Here is a 17,970-nt window from a genome sequence, read left to right on the forward strand (position 1 = left end):
CCTTCCTCTTGTCGATTAGCTTCCATGATTGATCTTGTATCTTGTACCATTGACTCTACACTCAATACAACTGTATCTTTGAACTGTCCCCACTGGGTATCAGTGTCCATGTTGGAGAGGTTCTGCAGCAGTTTGAGACATCATTGAATGATTGGTGTTCTTTGCCATTCTTGATTTGATGACTTGGTCTTTTGTTAAGGTGTTCTGTGCTGTTTTCAATTGCAGCTTCATAGAGAAAAACATTACTATTTGTGGTACAAGAGTTTAAATACTGAAGTTCCCTTCTTGAAGTTGTAACAGCCGACCCCTTACCCAGCCGGCAGCTATAGTACCAAGACCTGTGGCCTGGATAAATTACTGAGCTGAACCTACTTATACCAAGCCGTACCTCTAACAAATATTTTCCCGTCAATCGACGGTTAAACACAAGAAAACAAAAGCACTTTAATCATGCAGATCTGAAAGCAGTTCTCCCCAAATTCCATCAACACATAAAGTGTGCAACCAGGGGAGTAAAAACACTGGACAAGCTGTACACAAACATCAGACAGGCCTATAGGGCTAAACCCCTAGCACACCTTGGCCAGTCTGATCACACGTACTTGCTTATGATCCCTGCATATACCCCCCTCAGGAAACAAGCTCCCACTATGACCAGGACTGCTTCCAGAGAACTGATTGGGAGGTTTTCGATCACCAAGACTTGGAGAACCACACTACGGAAATCCTAGATTACATCAGGTTCTGTACGGACAACGTCACCAGGGACAGACACATAAGGATTTATCCTAACAGGAAGTCCTGGATGATGAAGGATGTCCAGAGTCTGCTGAAAGCTAGGAATACTGCTTTCAGGTCTGGGGATGGGGCTCTTTATGTTGTAGCCAGAGCGAACCTGAAGAGAGGCATCCGAGAGGCCAAGGCAGCGTACAGAAGGAGGATAGAGGAACATCTGAGGATCAACAACACCAGGCAGGTGTGGCAGGGTGTCCAGTACATCACTGGCTACAAATCCAGCAACTCCTCGGCCGCTGAGGGAGACACTTCTCTGGCAGAGTAGCTGAACATCTTCTTTGTCCGCTTTGAGGCGACACCAACAGCAGCTCCATCACAGCCGCCTGTTCACAACAGCAACATACCCATGGTGGAAGAGTGTGAGGTGAGGTGGGTGATGAGGAAGGTGAACCCGAGGAAGGCTGCAGGACAAAACGGTGTGGCTGGACGGGTGCTGAAAGACTGTGCGGATCAACTGGCTGGAATCTTCACTAGGATTTTCAACCAGTCCCTGTCCCATCTTGCCTCAAGTCCTCAATCATTGTTCCGCTGCCGAAAAAATGCATCACCAACCGTCTGATTGATTTCCGCACAGTGGCACTCACGTCTGTCATCATGAAGTGCTTTGAGAAACAAGTGCGGAGTCATATCATCGCCTGCCTGCCAGCAGACCTGGACCCATTTCAATTTGCTTACAAAGCAAAGAGATCCAAGGAGGACGCTGTGGCCACAGCCCTTCCTGCTGTCCTGACCCACCTGGAGCAGCAGGGTAGTTACGCAAGACTGCTCTTTGTAGAATTCAGGTCGGCGTTTAACACCATCCTCCCACAACAACTGGTGTCCAAACTGGCACATCTGGGACTTACATCACTCACCTGCAGTTGGATACTGGACTTCCTGTCTGGTCACTCCCAGAGGGTCAAGCTGGGTCTCCATACATCCACTGCTCTCCCCCTCAACCCTGAGACATCGCAGGGTTGTGTGCTCAGCTCACTCCTCTATACCCTCTACACATATGACTGTGTCCCCACTTACCATAGCAGCAAGATCATAAAGTTCGCAGATGACACGATGGTGGTCAGACTCATCTCAGGCAAGGAGGATGAGCTGGCATACAGGGATGAGGTGGAGCGGCTGTCAGAGTGGTGCACAGTCAATAACCTGCTCCTCAACACCACAAAAATGAAGGAGCTTGTTGTTATTGACTTTAGAAAAAACAAAACTGACATCCAGCCACTCATCAGGGCCTGTGTGGAGAGGGTCCTGGTGTTCATGTTTCTGGGCATTGAGCTGGAGGATGACCTGACTTGGAGTGCCAACACCAAGGAACTGCTGAAGAAGGGACAGCAGAGACTGTATTTTCTGAGAATCCTCAGAAAGAACCATCACCCCAAAAATCTGCTCCTTGCCTTTTATCACTGTTCCATCGAGAGTGTGCTCATGTACAGGCTGTGTGTGTGGTACGGCAGCTGCACTTCCTCAGAAAGGAAAGCACTCCACAGGGTCGTCAGGACAGCAGAGAGAAAAATTGGTTGTACCCTCCCCACTCTGGAACAAATCTACACCTCCCGATACCGCAAAAAAGCAATAGGCATATCAAAGGATTCATCACATCCCGGTCATTGCCTCTTCTAGCTTTTGCCATCGGGTAAGAGATACAGAGCAATGAAAACCAGGACAAACCGCCTTAAAAACAGCTTTTATCCAAAAGCAATCATGGCCCTGAACTCAGAATAAAACTGCTCCATATCGTTCTCTCCCAATGTGCAATATAGACCTTAAGTCAGCAAGTGCAATTTGTATATTTTGTAAAGTGCTTTTATTACTATTATGTTTATTTTCTCTCTTTTTGTCTTTTTAACTCTTATGCCTCACACTGAGTCGACTGCACCTTCAATTTTGTTGTTCCTTTGTAAAAGTGACAATGACAATAAAAATCTATCTGTCTAAAATAAGTGTATAAATATATTAAATGAAACACAATGACAAAAGCAATTATGCAAATCCCCAACGTAGAATATATCTGTATATCCCTCCAACAAAGCAGCAAAATGTGAACACCAAATATACAATAACAAACCCTCCCTTGCCCCTGCAACGTATAACAAACACAAAACACAAATAACAATAATGGATGAATACTGAAATGTCAATGAGCATGAATACGGATCGGGTAAATTACTGTCCTGAATACGGATGACTGATCAAGAAAAAATGGATGTGTTTGAATCTCCCGAATAAAAATGGGATAATCTCACTGAGCTTCCTCAGCGTATGGTGGATAATAATGTCCAACCCCAGGGTTTCTGGCGATGATTGAACTGTCGTAAATCCGGCAGAATGAGAAACAAACTGGGTACAAGGCGTGATGTTAAAAATAGCAGGAAATGATGTTCTGTTGTCGTTAATGAAATCTCTGTCTCTCTCCTTTCTCCTTCTTTCCTCTTACCTTCCTGATTGTTTAAATAGTAATGAGTCGGATGTAACTAAAATGTAAACAGGTGCTTTCCATCCTGGGGCTGCGGTCTCTCTCCCTTATCTGTCCCCTCTGCACTTAGATTGACAACATTCACTGATGTACACATAATGGACAGTAAACGGGACGATGGAAACAACACGCACATACAGTGCATCCGGAAAGTATTCATAGCGCATCACTTTTTCCACATTTTGTTATGTTACAGCCTTATTCCAAAATGGATTAATTTCATTTTTTTCCTCAGAATTCTACACACAACACCCCATAATGACAACGTGAAAAAATAAAATTAAAATTAAAATTTTTGCAAACTTATTAAAAAAAAAAACTGAGAAATCACATGTACATAAGTATTCACAGCCTTTGCCATGAAGCTCAAAATTGAGCTCAGGTGCATCCTGTTTCCCCTGATCATCCTTGAGATGTTTCTGCAGCTTAATTGGAGTCCACCTGTGGTAAATTCAGTTGAATGGACATGATTTGGAAAGGCACACACCTGTCTATATAAGGTCCCACAGTTGACAGTTCATGTCAGAGCACAAACCAAGCATGAAGTCAAAGGAATTGTCTCGAGGCACAAATCTGTGAAAGGTTACAGAAAAGTTTCTGCTGCTTTGAAGGTCTCAATGAGCACAGTGGCCTCCATCATCCGTAAGTGGAAGAAGTTCAAAACCACCAGGACTCTTCCTAGAGCTGGCCGGCCATCTAAACTGAGCAATTGGGGGACAAGGGCCTTAGTCAGGGAGGTGACCAAGAATCCGATAGTCACTCTCTCAGAGGTCAGTCACTCTCTCAGAGGTCCTCTGTGGAGAGAGGAGAACCTTCCAGAAGGACAACCATCTCTGCAGCAATCCACCAATCAGGCCTGTATGGTAGAGTAGCCAGACGGGAGCCACTCCTTAGTAAAAGGCACATGGCAGCCTGCCTGGAGTTTGCCAAAAGGACTCTCAGACCATGAGAAACAAAATTCTCTGGTCTGATGAGACAAAGATTGAACTCTTTTTTGTGTGAATGCCAGATGTCCCGTTCGGAGGAAACCAGGCACCGCTTATCACCAGGCCAATACCATCCCTACGTGAAGCATGGTGATGGCAGCATCATGCTGTGGGGATGTTTCTCAGCGGTAGGAACTGGGAGACTTGTCAGGATAAAGGGAAAGATGACTGCAGCAATGCACAGAGATATCCAGGATGAAAACCTGCTCCAGAGCGCTCTTGACCTCGGACTGGGGCAACGGTTCATCTTTCAGCAGGAAAACGACCCTTAGCACACAGCCAAGATATCAAAGGAGTGGCTTCAGGACAACTCTGTGAATGTCCTTGAGTGGTCCAGCCAGAGCCCAGACTTGAATCCGATTGAACATCTCTGGAGAGATCTTAAAATGGCTGTGCACCGACACTTCCCATCCAACCTGATGGAGCTTGAGAAGTGCTGCAAAGAGGAATGGGCGAAACTGGCCAAGGATAGGTGTGCCAAGCTTGTGGCATCATATTCAAAAAGACTTGAGGCTATAATTGCTGCCAAATGTGCATTGAAAAAGTATTGAGCAAAGGCTGTGAATACTTATGTACATGTGATTTCTCAGTTTTTTTATTTTTAATAAATTTGCAAAAGCCTCAAGTAAACTTTTTTCACATTGTCATTATGGGGTGTTGTGTAGAATTCTGAGGAAAAAAATGAATTTAATCCATTTTTGAATAAGGCTGTAACATAACAAAATGTGGAAAAAGTGATGCGCTGTGAATACTTTCCTGATGCACTATAGATCGAATACACTAATACTATGTAGCCCCGCTACAAAGTAATGAATGCTCCTCAAATTTCTAGCAGTTACTGGTACAGCTTAGCTTTATAGAGGAATCTCTGCTTTCAGGTCCATGAAATGAAAGGATTGTCAGTATTCAGATCTCCAAAGATGAAAATCTGATCAGCTTTTTAGTTTCAGAGAAAGGTTTTAAAAGGTACAAGAGTCATATTGCAGTGTGTAAGAGCAGGGGATCCAACGAGATGAGTACTTCTAGTTTTTAAGTGAATGTGCAGTCTCTCGTACAGTAGATACAAAGTCATTGCTTTCTCATAGGTGCGTTGTTTTGTTCATCACAGTTGCTATTCTTTGAGTTTTAGCTTATTGTTCATACTACAGTGTCTTGGTATCATCTGATTTAAAAGAGTCTACAGAGAGGCCTCTGCAAAAATGTCAGCTCAAATTAGATTTAGCTGCTTCTGATATGAAGAGATCATCCATTTAGTTTGGAATGTAAGTGGGTGTTTGATGTAGCTGGATGGCTGTATCCCTGTTAAATCTTCTGATAAAACAGACCTGGTGTGCTATTAAAGCCAAGCAGAATGGAAAATAACCACGTTATCCTTTGCCATCCATGACGAGTTAAGTATTTCCATAAATATGAATAATTTGTTGCCTGGGTACTTCAAAAGCTTTGCAGGAGAGGGTCAAAGAGAAAAAATGCATATGACAGTTTGCTAGAGACACAAGTGAGATTATGATGTCAGCTGGAAGAAGGGTGTATGGTCTGTGGAAGCCTATATTAAGCTATTTGGGTGTCAGACTAAATGCCATGTGTGGTGTAAACAATACAATGCACACTTATCAAAAATACACCATCCCCACTGTAAAGCATGGTGGTGCTTGTATTATGCTGTGGGGATGCTTCTTTGTACCAGGCCCTCCCTGGAAGGCTTGTGACATGTGATTGTAAAGATTGAATGTAGAATGTAAAGTGAATGTATCAAAATACAGGGATATCCTGGAGGAAAACCAAGCAGAAAACCAAAGCTACACAGGAGTGACTTAGAAACAATGTTCATGTCCTGGAAAGGCAACTGGGAATTTGTGGGTGGATTTGAGTTCACTCACAATGTCCATGCAACATTACAAAGCTTGTGCAGTTTTGAGAAGAAGAATGGGAAAAAATTGTAGTGTCCATAAGGACCAAGCTGCCAGAACTATGCACATGGACTGAAGACTATAAAGTCTGCCGAAGGTGAATCTACTACGTACTGACTTGAACGGGATGAATACTTATTCACTCAGTTATTTTGTGTTTTATAATTAATTTAGTCCACTTGCAGATATCTTTTTTTTCTCCAACTTTTATTAAAAAGTCTTTCTCTGTTGTTTAGAGTCAAAAACACCAAATTAAATCCTCTGTGATTAAATACTGTATAATAATAAAATGTGAAATCTTCCAAGGGGATAAATAATGTTATAGGATCGATCTATCTATCTATCTATCTATCTATCCTCCTGTCTGCCTAAATAACACAGTACCCACAAACAAGTGCAAATTCCATAAATATTTAATATATTGAAGCAAAATTACTAGAATTAAACCATATTATTTTCCTATGACTACCCATGCATATCAAAACCAATGTTTGCCAAATGCTATTGTTATAAATCTAAATTGTTATTTGGTGAAATTCAGCGGCCATCCAGAGAATCCGTGCAGAGTGATGTATGTGTGTGTCAGAGATATATACTGTTTATACTGTAGTATATATATAGAGAGAGACAATCAAGCAGTTAAAGAAAAGCACTTATAAGACTCTCTTCTCTGCTTGAATATATTTGAATTGGTATGTGGCTGTTGGTGAGCCATGGGAAAGATCCTGGCTTAGATTCACTCAAGGAGATGGAGTAAGTGAGTGCTAATGAAGTTGCTGCTTAACCCCAGGTGAGCGGTGTTAGATGGAGCCAAACACATGAATGTGCATGAAGGGCATGTGGCAGGAAAAAGATAAATGAAGCTGCATTGAAGGAGTCATGGGAGATCAAAGAGGTGGCAGCGGCACTGGAAGGAGGCTGAGGAAAGAGACAGCCTCCTTTAAACCTTCTGTGAGGAAGTGTGAGAGAGAGGGACACTGATTTAACAATTTATTACTGTGCCAGCATGAATGATCATGAAATGTCAACTGAAAAAAGGCATCATTAAATCACAAATAATTCATGATTATCAACATATTTTTATACAGCACAGTCACCAAAGGACAGTATTTTATAGAAGTCAGCACAAACATTAAATACTCAACACCGAACAGAGAAGCTCTGTAAATGCCCAGGTTGCATGCAGCTGGCAATAACATCCTAGAATCGAGACACTGATAATTATGACTGGGATGATTAGGGCAATGAGGACAAATAAATCAAGTAAGGTTGGTGCAAAAGTGAATTATGCGATTTTATTCAGTATCAAAATGCATTGCAGTCAGTTCAAATTTCTTTTAATAAAATATCCAGTGCTAAGTGAGGAAGTTAAAATCCAATAAATATTCCATAATACCAAGGATAAAACCAAAGTTTGAATCACCTTTAAAATTTGTTCCCCAGTGCATCTCTTTATTTTGCTTACCCCAATCATCAGTCTTCCAAATATACTCAACAGGGACGAGACCCTGGCAAATGAGGTCCTCTCCTGACTCAGATTCATGTCACCATCCTACTCTATCTTCCCTCTATTTCCTTTGGTGTCCATGCAATACCTAGGAGCCCTCAATTGCTCCTGCCCTCGGCTGTTCAACAGGAGCGATTCAGTCCAACCCTTAAGCCCCTCTCACCATGCTCCTCCTTGGGGTTTCTCCTCACTGTTAGGCTGCCTTTTCTCACTACACTGGCCCCAACCCAATTCTGTCCTTTTTCTCTTTTCTTTGCTATACTTCCTCAATTTCTCTACCCCCTTTCTTTTTCTTACTTAGGCAATTTATAACATGTTATTGGGGAACAGCTTAGCTGATTGTGGCTGCACACGAATAAGCTGTTAGACATCCTCCCCATTAAACACTCCATGGCACACGGCTTCACAGCAGTGCGCACCCCATTTGTTTCTAGCCTGAGCTGCACCGCCACATACCCTTTGTCGTTCACCATAAGTGCTAATTAATTTTCAAGATATTTTAATATTTGTTCAGTGGGCAAAGTGCTTAATCAAATTTTGGGTTCATACACTTCAAACCTTCATATGTACAGTGAAATTCTAACTTGTGTTGCATGTTGATTACCATGTGAGTCACCACTCTCCAGCACTGATCAGTGAGTATCACTGCCTTATTTAACTTTGAAACTTTTGTCTTCCTTTTTTTTACATCTTGAGTTGACAACTTCCACAAGATTCAAAAGGGAGAGGCATTTTTGTAGATGGTAAACCCATCAATAAACAATTAAGGTTCAAAGTTGCTTTATTTAGTCATGTTTACACAATAAAACATGGGGTTTACCTTCTCATTTGCATCTAATAACATGAGACAGTTTAAGGTAAGGCAGCTTTATCATGCATATTTACACAAACATTGTTACAGGATACATATCAAACATTAATCGTTATCTCCAATATTCCTTATTAAAAAGTCATATGGCGCTAGGAAGAAAGGAACTTTTAGAGCGATTTCTGTGCGTTTTCAAAGTGACTATCCTTCCTGATTTACTGAAGTTAAGTTCTACATGTAATGGATGTCTACTGTGTTTGCAAACACTGTACACCCTCATTTTATGCCACTGAGCCCTTATTATTCCTGAAGTGAATTTTATGGATCGTTACATTGGGCTGATGTATTCAGCAACCACCAGTCGAAACTGAATAGTACAGTTTGATTTTCCATTATATCACGGGCCACTGATGAGTGACAATGAATTTGGTGGGGCTAGAGCCTGTCAAGGAAAGCTTCTCTGACAAGTTAATAAATTGCTTGTATGTTTTCTCTGTATTTTATATCTTTACATTCTCTAAAATGTTAAATACATTTAGTCTTAAAATGGGAATCACAATTGCTATATTCATACTAGCTCCACACCTTTATATGAAACTCACTGTAGAATTACAAGTAAGCTTTGTATTGTTTCTGAAAAGCAGTGAGTTTTTACATAATGTAAGAAATCCACATTTACTTTAAGGTTTTGCATTGTTACTTTCTATTTTTACAGCTTGAGTCACAAGTGTTTTTGTTTGCTATATTAACATACACTCTCTATTATAAAAGAAATCCCTGAGACGAGACTATTTCCAAGAGATTTTTTCAAGTCCCGCAAGACAAGACTTTTGCAGTTTCTGCTCTTTCAGCTCTTATAAATGTTAACGTTTTCCTCCCCTTAAGATCCCAAATAAAGAAGACTTATTATGTCCAAATCTTATTGAAGAATTTCATCCCGAAGTGTTGTCAACCGAAGAAATGAGTACACAGGCAATCCTAGCACCAAGAAACGATAAAGTCAAATTAACGGAAAAATTGTCAATCGGTTACATGGCAGATAGGTTAAATGCGTATCAATAGACTATGCTGAAACAGTTGGTGGTGATCATGCGGAAGATGAAAACATCAACTTACAATATGCCCAAGAATATCTACAACTGTTAACACCGTCGAGCGGCAGAAATGCAAATTGGCTCAATAGAGTCCAACTGCAGTAAGGACAGTTTTCGGCCTCAGACAGATTCAGTAACCTGAGACATTCTGAGGCCCGTAAGGTGACGCCCCTGTTTAGATGTATGTCTTTTGACTCCACCCACTTTCCCCACCCCTGTGTTAGTGGTAAACTTTTGTGCTAAATGCACTAATAGTAATGGTGGCAAATTGAACGTGTGTGCACAAAGATATAATAAATAAAAAACCAAGATAAACTGTCTTGCTAATGTAATTAACGTCTCTTTGTACTTGCTGTGAGATTGCGAGCCATCCCCAATGGGTTAGCAAAGCCGCTCGGCTAACAGAGAAGGTCTTAGCTGGGTGACTCAAAAGACTACTTTATACCTCTTTGTGCTTCTGAGGGCGAGTGCGTCATTCCTCTGTAGCATAAGCTCCGCCAAAATTAATCCATCATTAATATAAGTATTAACTTTTTGTACACCAGTAATAATACAGTACAAGTAATATAACACAGAGAGGACCACTAAGACAGTACTCTAAAGAGCTCCTAAACATCTGGCGCAAAGTATTGCATATTTTGACTGTTTACACAAATTATATGATTTATTCAATTCAGAGTCTATAAGAATATGTAGTGTTAAGTATTCTTGTTTGTCAACTTCCCATTTTTATATGGGGTCAACCTTCTGATTACCAATGCAGATCCTTAGCCACAGAGCCACTACTCCAGGGCTATTCAATTACAAATTCAGTTGGGCCAGATTGTCAAACCAAGAAGGTTAGCTGGGCCAGTCATTTTAGCAGCAAAGCAGCTCGTAATGACAAATTTTAAAACCAACACAAACAAATTTATTGAAAAACATAAGGTTTATTCGTTGTTTCTCTTTTAACTTTGGTCAGTTTGCAGAGCAAAAGGTGCATACAAAAAGAGCTGAATTAACAGAATCTGAGGTAGCCCCTATTTTTTCCACTTACAAAAGAAAAAAACTGACCTAGGCTACATATCTGACCTATCTGATCACAAAGTGCATAAAACAAAATAGTGCACAGTAGTAGGCTATTAGAAATAACATTGTTTCCTTTTGAAACAAAATAAACAACTTGCACACATTTGACCCAGGAACATCTCAAAGTGCATAAAATAAAAAGTGCACAGTATTCACAACTATAACAACACTGAGGGAACATATTTTAAATCACCATGTGTGATTAGGCATGCCTCTGTTATGCATCCCACATTATATTGATGTATTGTAGGCTACAGTTACCCTGCTGACTTAGTGGGAGAAGTGACATTTTTTTTTTGAACGAGAGCAGTGACTTTAGGCTCGTAAGTTGTCAATGCAATTCGAAGGCATTGGTGGAGAGTATGGTCAGTCAGGGAGCAACGAGAGTTGCTTTTTATGGAGTTCATGTGTGAAAAACTTGACTCACATGTATATGTTGATCCAAACATACTGAGCATGACGATCGCTACTTTCTTAATGTTAGGAACTGATGTGCGTTGACATCAGTCCAAAACATTGCAGGCCCGTTAGTGGAAAGCTCCTGTGCCATGGTTACAGATGACTGCATGTCAACAAGTTCGAGTGTGAATTTCCCCTCGTCAATGGAAGGGACCAGTTTCTTAGCTCTGGCGGATAAGTCCCTTCTATTGCAACAGTGAACGGTCTCTGACAAAAACGGCCAACTCTGTGGGCAGATCAAGTCCATCCAATCGACCAGCAAAGTTATTTTTCAACATCGCAATGAAATCTGTCATCACATCCGTGATTTGTGCGGGGATGAGATGCATTTGCGGAGTGTCGGAAAATGCAGCATTCGGCCTGTGCTCAAATCATTTGCGAAAAGGTCCAGTTTAACTTGGAATGCGCGCATCTGTTCCACAAGGTCGATGACAGTTTTGTCTCTGCCTTGTAGTCCCAAATTGAGATCGTTCAGGTGTTTGAATATGTCGCTCAGAAAGCAGGCATCGGCCATGAAGTTGTCGTCCAGTATGCGACTCAAGTGCGTTTCTGCCTTTTTGCTTGCTGCCGCGGAGGAAAGTTATGATCTCTTCTCTGAGACCGCAGAAACGCTCCAGTGCTTTGCCTTTGGACAGCCACCTCACGTCATTATGCAAAAGAAGGTCGTGGTGCTCAGCAGACATTTCTGACAGCAGCATGCGGAATAAGCGGTGTTGGAGGCTTGATGTGGAGCGAATAAAATTAATTATAGCCATAACGCTGTCCATTGTCGTTTTGAGCGCCCGCTTAGTTTTGCGCACAACACCGCCTGATGCACAATGCAGTGTAAGGAGATCAACTGAGGTGCAACAGCGGACCAACGTGCTGCCAAACCATTCACTTTCCCTGTCATGGACGGAGCCCCATCTGTCACAAGCATGCACACACGCTTCATATCCAGACCACTGTCTTTAAAAAAGGCGGAAATTTTCCCAAAGACTATATCGCCAGTTGTGTGTCCTTCTAACGGCAGTAGGCCGAGCAGCTCCTCTCGGAAGCATTTGCCATCAAAAAAACGGACATATATGCACAACTGAGCAGTATCAGTTTTGTCTGTGGACTCATCTACTGCTATAGACATAGTATCAGCTTTCATCAGGTCTCCTAACAGCGTTTCATACACATCTGCAGCAAGAATTTCAACCCTACAATGTTTGAAGTATCTGACAGGGGTACGTTTTTATAGCAGATACCACGCTCATTTTAATTTTATCGTCATTTATCACCTCATCCACGACAGCCAGCATACAGTCCTTCACGGTTTCAGAGTCTGTGAATGGCCTTTTCTTTTTTGCCAGTATCCAGGAAACACGAAGGGATGCTGCAGTAGCTCTCTCTTGGGCTGTGAATGACCGCACCATGGTAGTACTGCTCCGGTTGTAAGATGCAATCAAACTCTGCACTTTTGCAGCCCTCTCTTGAGATCCCTCTGGAAAATTGGTGCGAAAAGTGTGGTGTTTCTCAACATGATGCCTCCGCACATTGTAATCTTTAAATACTCCAACGCACTCATTACAAATTAAACACATCGGTTTGGCGTTTGGATGTGGCGTAAAATAAACAAGTATTTGTCAGTCCAGGCAGGGTTAAACTTACGGTTTTCATTGGCAATTTTACGTTTCAGTGTTGAGAAAGACATATTGATAGTAATCTAAGCTACTACCGGCACACTCTGCATTGTTTGCGTGTTGCAGGCTACGTAATTTACGTAGGAATGCGCGTTTTTGGCGGGACCATAGACATAATAAATACTTTATATTAATATACTATATATTTATATTAATATATATATATATATATTAAATTATATTAAATAACAATTTATGAATAATATATATTAATTTATTATCTATGGGCGGAACCACGGGCTGGGCCACTCGGAGGTTGATTCTGGGCCGCATGTGGCCCGCAGGCCGCCAATTGAATAGCCCTGCACTACTCTGTTGAGTGCAGCATGTAACTAACGTATTAAAAAGTGCAGTCTCATGAATAAGACATGGCAAACTCTGATATGAAATGTATGCTATAAAATATTAAGATTTTTTGTTCAATTTGTTTCTAATATATGACACCAAAACAACTGCTTCGGATGCAGAACTGAGAGACCTCGATAGTTTAGAACAGGGGTGGGCAAAGTCATTCCTGGAGTGCCGCAGCGGCTGCGGGTTTTTGTTCCAACCCAATTGCTTAATTAGAAAACAATCCTTGCCAATAATTACATTTCATGGCTTGTTAGTGCTTTAACTCTGATATGTCAAGTTATTCTCATAGCCTAGATTTTTTTCCAATCTAAGGATATCATCCAAATACTTTGAAGTGTAAAACAGATGGGTAATTCTCAATCCTTCACTTTTTTTCTCTTCTCTTTTCTTCCAAGTATTCAATTAAACCAAATAGTGCACAATAAATACACACAGGTGTAAAGGGTAACAAGCAAAATGGATAACTGCTGGTTTATTTTGTCATTTGCATCTTTTTGCTAATAAGGAGCAATTAAAAACCGAGAATGCAGCTGTTTAAGACTTAAATAAGCAATAAGGGTTCAAAATCTTAGTGAAGGAGACAACTTAAATGAAGCAGAAGTGTTTCTAGAGCAATAAGTGCTTCTTCTTATTAAGCAATTGGGTTGGAACAAAAACCTGCAACCACTGCGGCCCTCCAGGAATGACTTTGCCCACCTGTGGTTTAGAAGTTTAGTAAATGTTGAATCCACATTTGAGTGCAGGAACTAAAGGCAAATCAAATCGACATAAGGGATGTGTAATATAGGCGTCAGTTCACCAGTGAAACAGAGGAGTGGCTTCAAAAGGGGGTGTCAATTTATGGACCTCTTAGTGTTTGAAGTGTTCGGATCTGTCTGAGGCCTAAAACTGTCCTGACTGCAGCTGACAGTTGGTGAGTAAAGCAAGCAGGGGGTGAGGCCCCCACGTTTTACACAATTTACACTTTTAATTTCAAATTCAAAACTCTAAAATTATAGTTTAAACCATTGTTCCTTTTCTATTGTACTTTAATATAATCTGATGTCTTTAAAAATGTGTTAGATTTTTAATTCTAACTGAATTCTCAAGAAAACAAAGTAATGTGGTGCAGTGGTTAGCATTTCAGCCTCACAGATTCAAACCTGTATGTTTAAATTTTCAACCTAGCTACTATCCATGTGGACATTTGAATTTCTTGATGAATTTCTCCCTGGGTCAATTGAGTTTTCCCTGGTGCATTTGTGAGTGTTCCCTTCAAACTTAGAACTTTAACTTAGAAATGGTATAACATCTTTTAAAAATCATGCATGAAAATGTTTGTCCCATCTATTTTAATTTAAACATAAAAAATATTCTTTGCTTTATTAATATACACATATCTACCCATTCTCTGATCCTACTTTTGCCATTTTTTCTGTAATATTTTTTGTTTTTTATGTTTGAATATATATATCAACAAATGCCCAAAAAATAGATTGTAATGTTATTTGTTTGGAGGCCAAGGATAGAAAAGACAAGTCTGCAAAGAGCTAAAGCAAAGGGGTTTGTGGCAAACTAACTTATGGTTTTATTATTGGGTCATGAATATGTATACCCTGAGACTATGGGAGGAGGCAAAAAGTAAAGAAATATTGCCTGCTTCTCCACATGTTCTGCTCGCCCTTACTAATTATTAGAAATTAACCACTTATCAAGTGGTCAAAATATGGGAACAAGCTACAGTAGGAGATACTTGAAGGTGGTGGTGTTATTGTCATTTGCACCAGCACTAGGTAACAGTTAATTCCCAACCTCCTTAATCTATACCATGTTTAATTCATGGATGCACTTGGTATCTGGGCCTTTAGAGCATTAGTTCTCAAATTCAGTCCTGGTAACTCCTGGTGGTAAAAGGTTTTTGTTCTAACAAACTTCTGTTTTTATTTGGACTCCTAGCCCAAGCAAGCTGTAATTTTACAGTTTGTATGGTTTAGGGTTAATGTAGATATTGCACCAAGAATGCACCAAAAATGTATGTGTGTTGCATGCAAATAGTTTACTTTTTTTTTTTTTATTTTAAACTTGGTTTTTGAAATTTTCATTCATCATTCACTCCATTGTTTACTAATTTTTGGGTCTGATGCTTAAGTTGATGCAGCCTTTCAGCATTCAAATACTAATTTTTGCTTTATATTCATAACTTTTATATGTTATAATTTCTATTCATAACTTTTCTTTTCATGTTTTTTTTCTGTTCATTTGCAGGAAGATTTTTTGTTGCAGGTATCAATCTGACTGTGGATGCAAAGCACCTTCTTTTAAATCCAAGACAGTCTTTGAAGGACATGGTCATGCAGACATACCCAGTGTTGCTGAAATGGCTTGTGAAGCAGTTACCCGGTTCTGGCCACAGTAGCATAAATATTATTGCCGGGGACTTTGTGACTGACACTCAGCTTGCTCCGACCGTTATTACACTTAATGAAGCACTACTCAATAGGATGTCTTCTCAGTAAGTAATATGGGAAGACCCTTATGGCAAAGGAGTTTACAGACTGAAAAGATTGTTATAATTAGGTGCTGATGTGAAGCCTTAACTTTAAAATGATGGCAAGTATTAATTAGATGATGTTCATTAAACAGATTAGGACCATGTGCACAAATCAAATTAAAGACTAATTATTTGTGACAAGCAATACAACAAACCAAACTGCACATCTAGACCTCAAGAGGAGGAGGTAGCAATAATTGCTGCGGTTTTTTGGACTTCAACTGTAATTGTACAGTTTGGATAGTCATGGACTTCACCTTATGTTGTATGAATGGGGGATGGGAGTGAAACTGTGATTTTGTCTGTTACAAAGGATCATGGAATTTAGGTTTATTTTTTTCCAGGAATGCTGTTAACTCGTTAAATGGAATCTTTGTTTTCCTCTCCTATGCCATTTGCTGGTACATCTGTCAGCATGACTTTGTTTACATGTTAACCAAATATACTGACCTATGACTTACTGTTTATATACCCCAATATGAGTGTTTATGGATGAACTATTGTATGACTTATTATATTTGTAAATCTGTGTAAGCACTCTATAATGAATGAATGCCGCTATAGAAGAAAAACTGAACTGATGTATCAAAATGAAAAAATGTACATTAATCAAATGAATGCCTTGCAACTACTGCATATAGCACTGTAGTATAGCTTTTACTTCGCTTCACCATTAAAGTAAGGAGCCTCACCACTTTAAAAAAAAAACACCTTACAGAGTAATTTGAAAAAATTAAACATTTTCGTTATCTCAAATTTTAAAAGATGACAGCATAATACTAAAAACTCTGATAATATGAAGCATGATATTCAAACAATAAGCAGGGAATATGGGTATGCCGCCGGTTTTTGATTAAATGTGTCATACGTCTGCTTTGGGACTACCCTACTTTTCTTGGGATCTTCTTTAAACAACAATAGCATGTTCTTAATTCTAATTTACTCTGGTAAATTAATAACATTAATTAATAAATATTTTGAAGAAAAAGAAATGCAAGTAGTTTAAAGATATGCATCAGCAAAAATATAAGAAACCATGCATTTAAATTTATTTTTTCTGCTTCATTAGTTTCCTGTCATTGTAACCTGCAACTTGATATTAAATCCATTTATGATTTTAATAATGTTTAAACCTACTCATTAGAGGGTTACAGTGCATCTGCTTCAGGTGCTATCCATTCCTTCTTGGTTCTTTGCACTGATAGGTAGTGTATTTCATAAACTTTTGTTAAAATCTACATGAATGTCCAGTGGTATTCACTCACATTGCTCTCTTAGTCCTACCTCCAACTGTCTTTTCTTATTTTTATGGGGTTTTTTTTTGGCCTCTATTTTCTCATTTACAGGGGAACTCTTACCTCCACTCCATCGACTTGAAGTTCAATCCAACTGGCTTTATTTGAGGTAACTCAGTGAAAACTCAGCTTTTGTGAGAAAAATCATTGAAGAGTTAAGTGTATCACATTCCAACAAAACTGGTCTACTCCAGGCTGAGTAAGTTCAGGTCGGCAGCCAGACAGACCAATAGATACCATAACAGACATTTACATTGACAAAAATACACATATGTCTAGCCACTTCATAGTGTCACTTAAGGAGTATCTGGGAATATTTTCTAGTGCCACCACTGCCATGAAGGAATTCTAAACTAATAGTCCTTTATAATATTGTCACAAAGTGCTACCACTGTGCCGCCCGTTTATTGTTAAGTGCAACAATGAAATAGATAAAACATCTCAACAAGTTTGAGAATTGAAATTCGTTCATTAATTTCTAAACCTTATTCCATTACAGATTAAGAGGTCATTTGTATTTTGAATAATTAACAAATGCATTACATTCTTCACAGTGCTGCAGTGGGTCACTGCTTGAGGTTAGGTTCTGGCTTAGTCAATGTTGCACTATAATTGAAATATTTATCCTGTTTCTGTGTGGATTTTTCTCAATACTTTTCACATCTCCATGTGAATTGGTTTGATTTCAGGTTCGAAGTCAATGATGTGTGTTAACCTGTTTTATTCCATGTTTAGTGCATTGCAACTGTCTGTGAACATAGCTAATTTGTGGCAGCTGATGCAATGTTTAATATATTTCTATAGTCTAGGACAGGGGTTCTCATAATCGGTCCTGGGGGCCCACTATGGCTTCAGGTTTTTGTTTCAACCAGATTCATAATCAGTGACAACTGATAACACTGATCGCAATTAATTAGCTGGTATTTTCTTTCTTTTCTCTTATTCTGCATTCAGAAAATCACAGCAGCATGATCTTTACATTTATAAGACATTTAGAAATATTTCTGTTTTTGACATATATTTAAATGCT

General features: G+C 39.7%; 1 protein-coding gene across 4 annotated transcripts in view; it reads left to right on the plus strand.

The window, feature by feature from the left end:
- The window catches only part of LOC120523431 (PI-PLC X domain-containing protein 1-like), a 48,970-nt gene extending 32,199 nt beyond the window's left edge, over positions 1 to 16,771 (plus strand). For all 4 annotated transcript variants that reach the window (XM_039744739.1, XM_039744738.1, XM_039744740.1 and 1 more), the window contains one exon: positions 15,360 to 16,771. In XM_039744739.1, the coding sequence (XP_039600673.1) occupies positions 15,360 to 15,610 (251 nt within the window). In that variant the 3' untranslated portion in view covers positions 15,611 to 16,771. The remainder of the gene's footprint in view (positions 1 to 15,359) is intronic.
- The last annotated feature ends 1,199 nt before the right edge of the window (positions 16,772 to 17,970 follow it).

The sequence above is a fragment of the Polypterus senegalus genome, chromosome 2 (assembly GCF_016835505.1).
Source record: "Polypterus senegalus isolate Bchr_013 chromosome 2, ASM1683550v1, whole genome shotgun sequence".
In the NCBI taxonomy this organism is placed as follows: Eukaryota; Metazoa; Chordata; class Cladistia; order Polypteriformes; family Polypteridae; genus Polypterus; species Polypterus senegalus.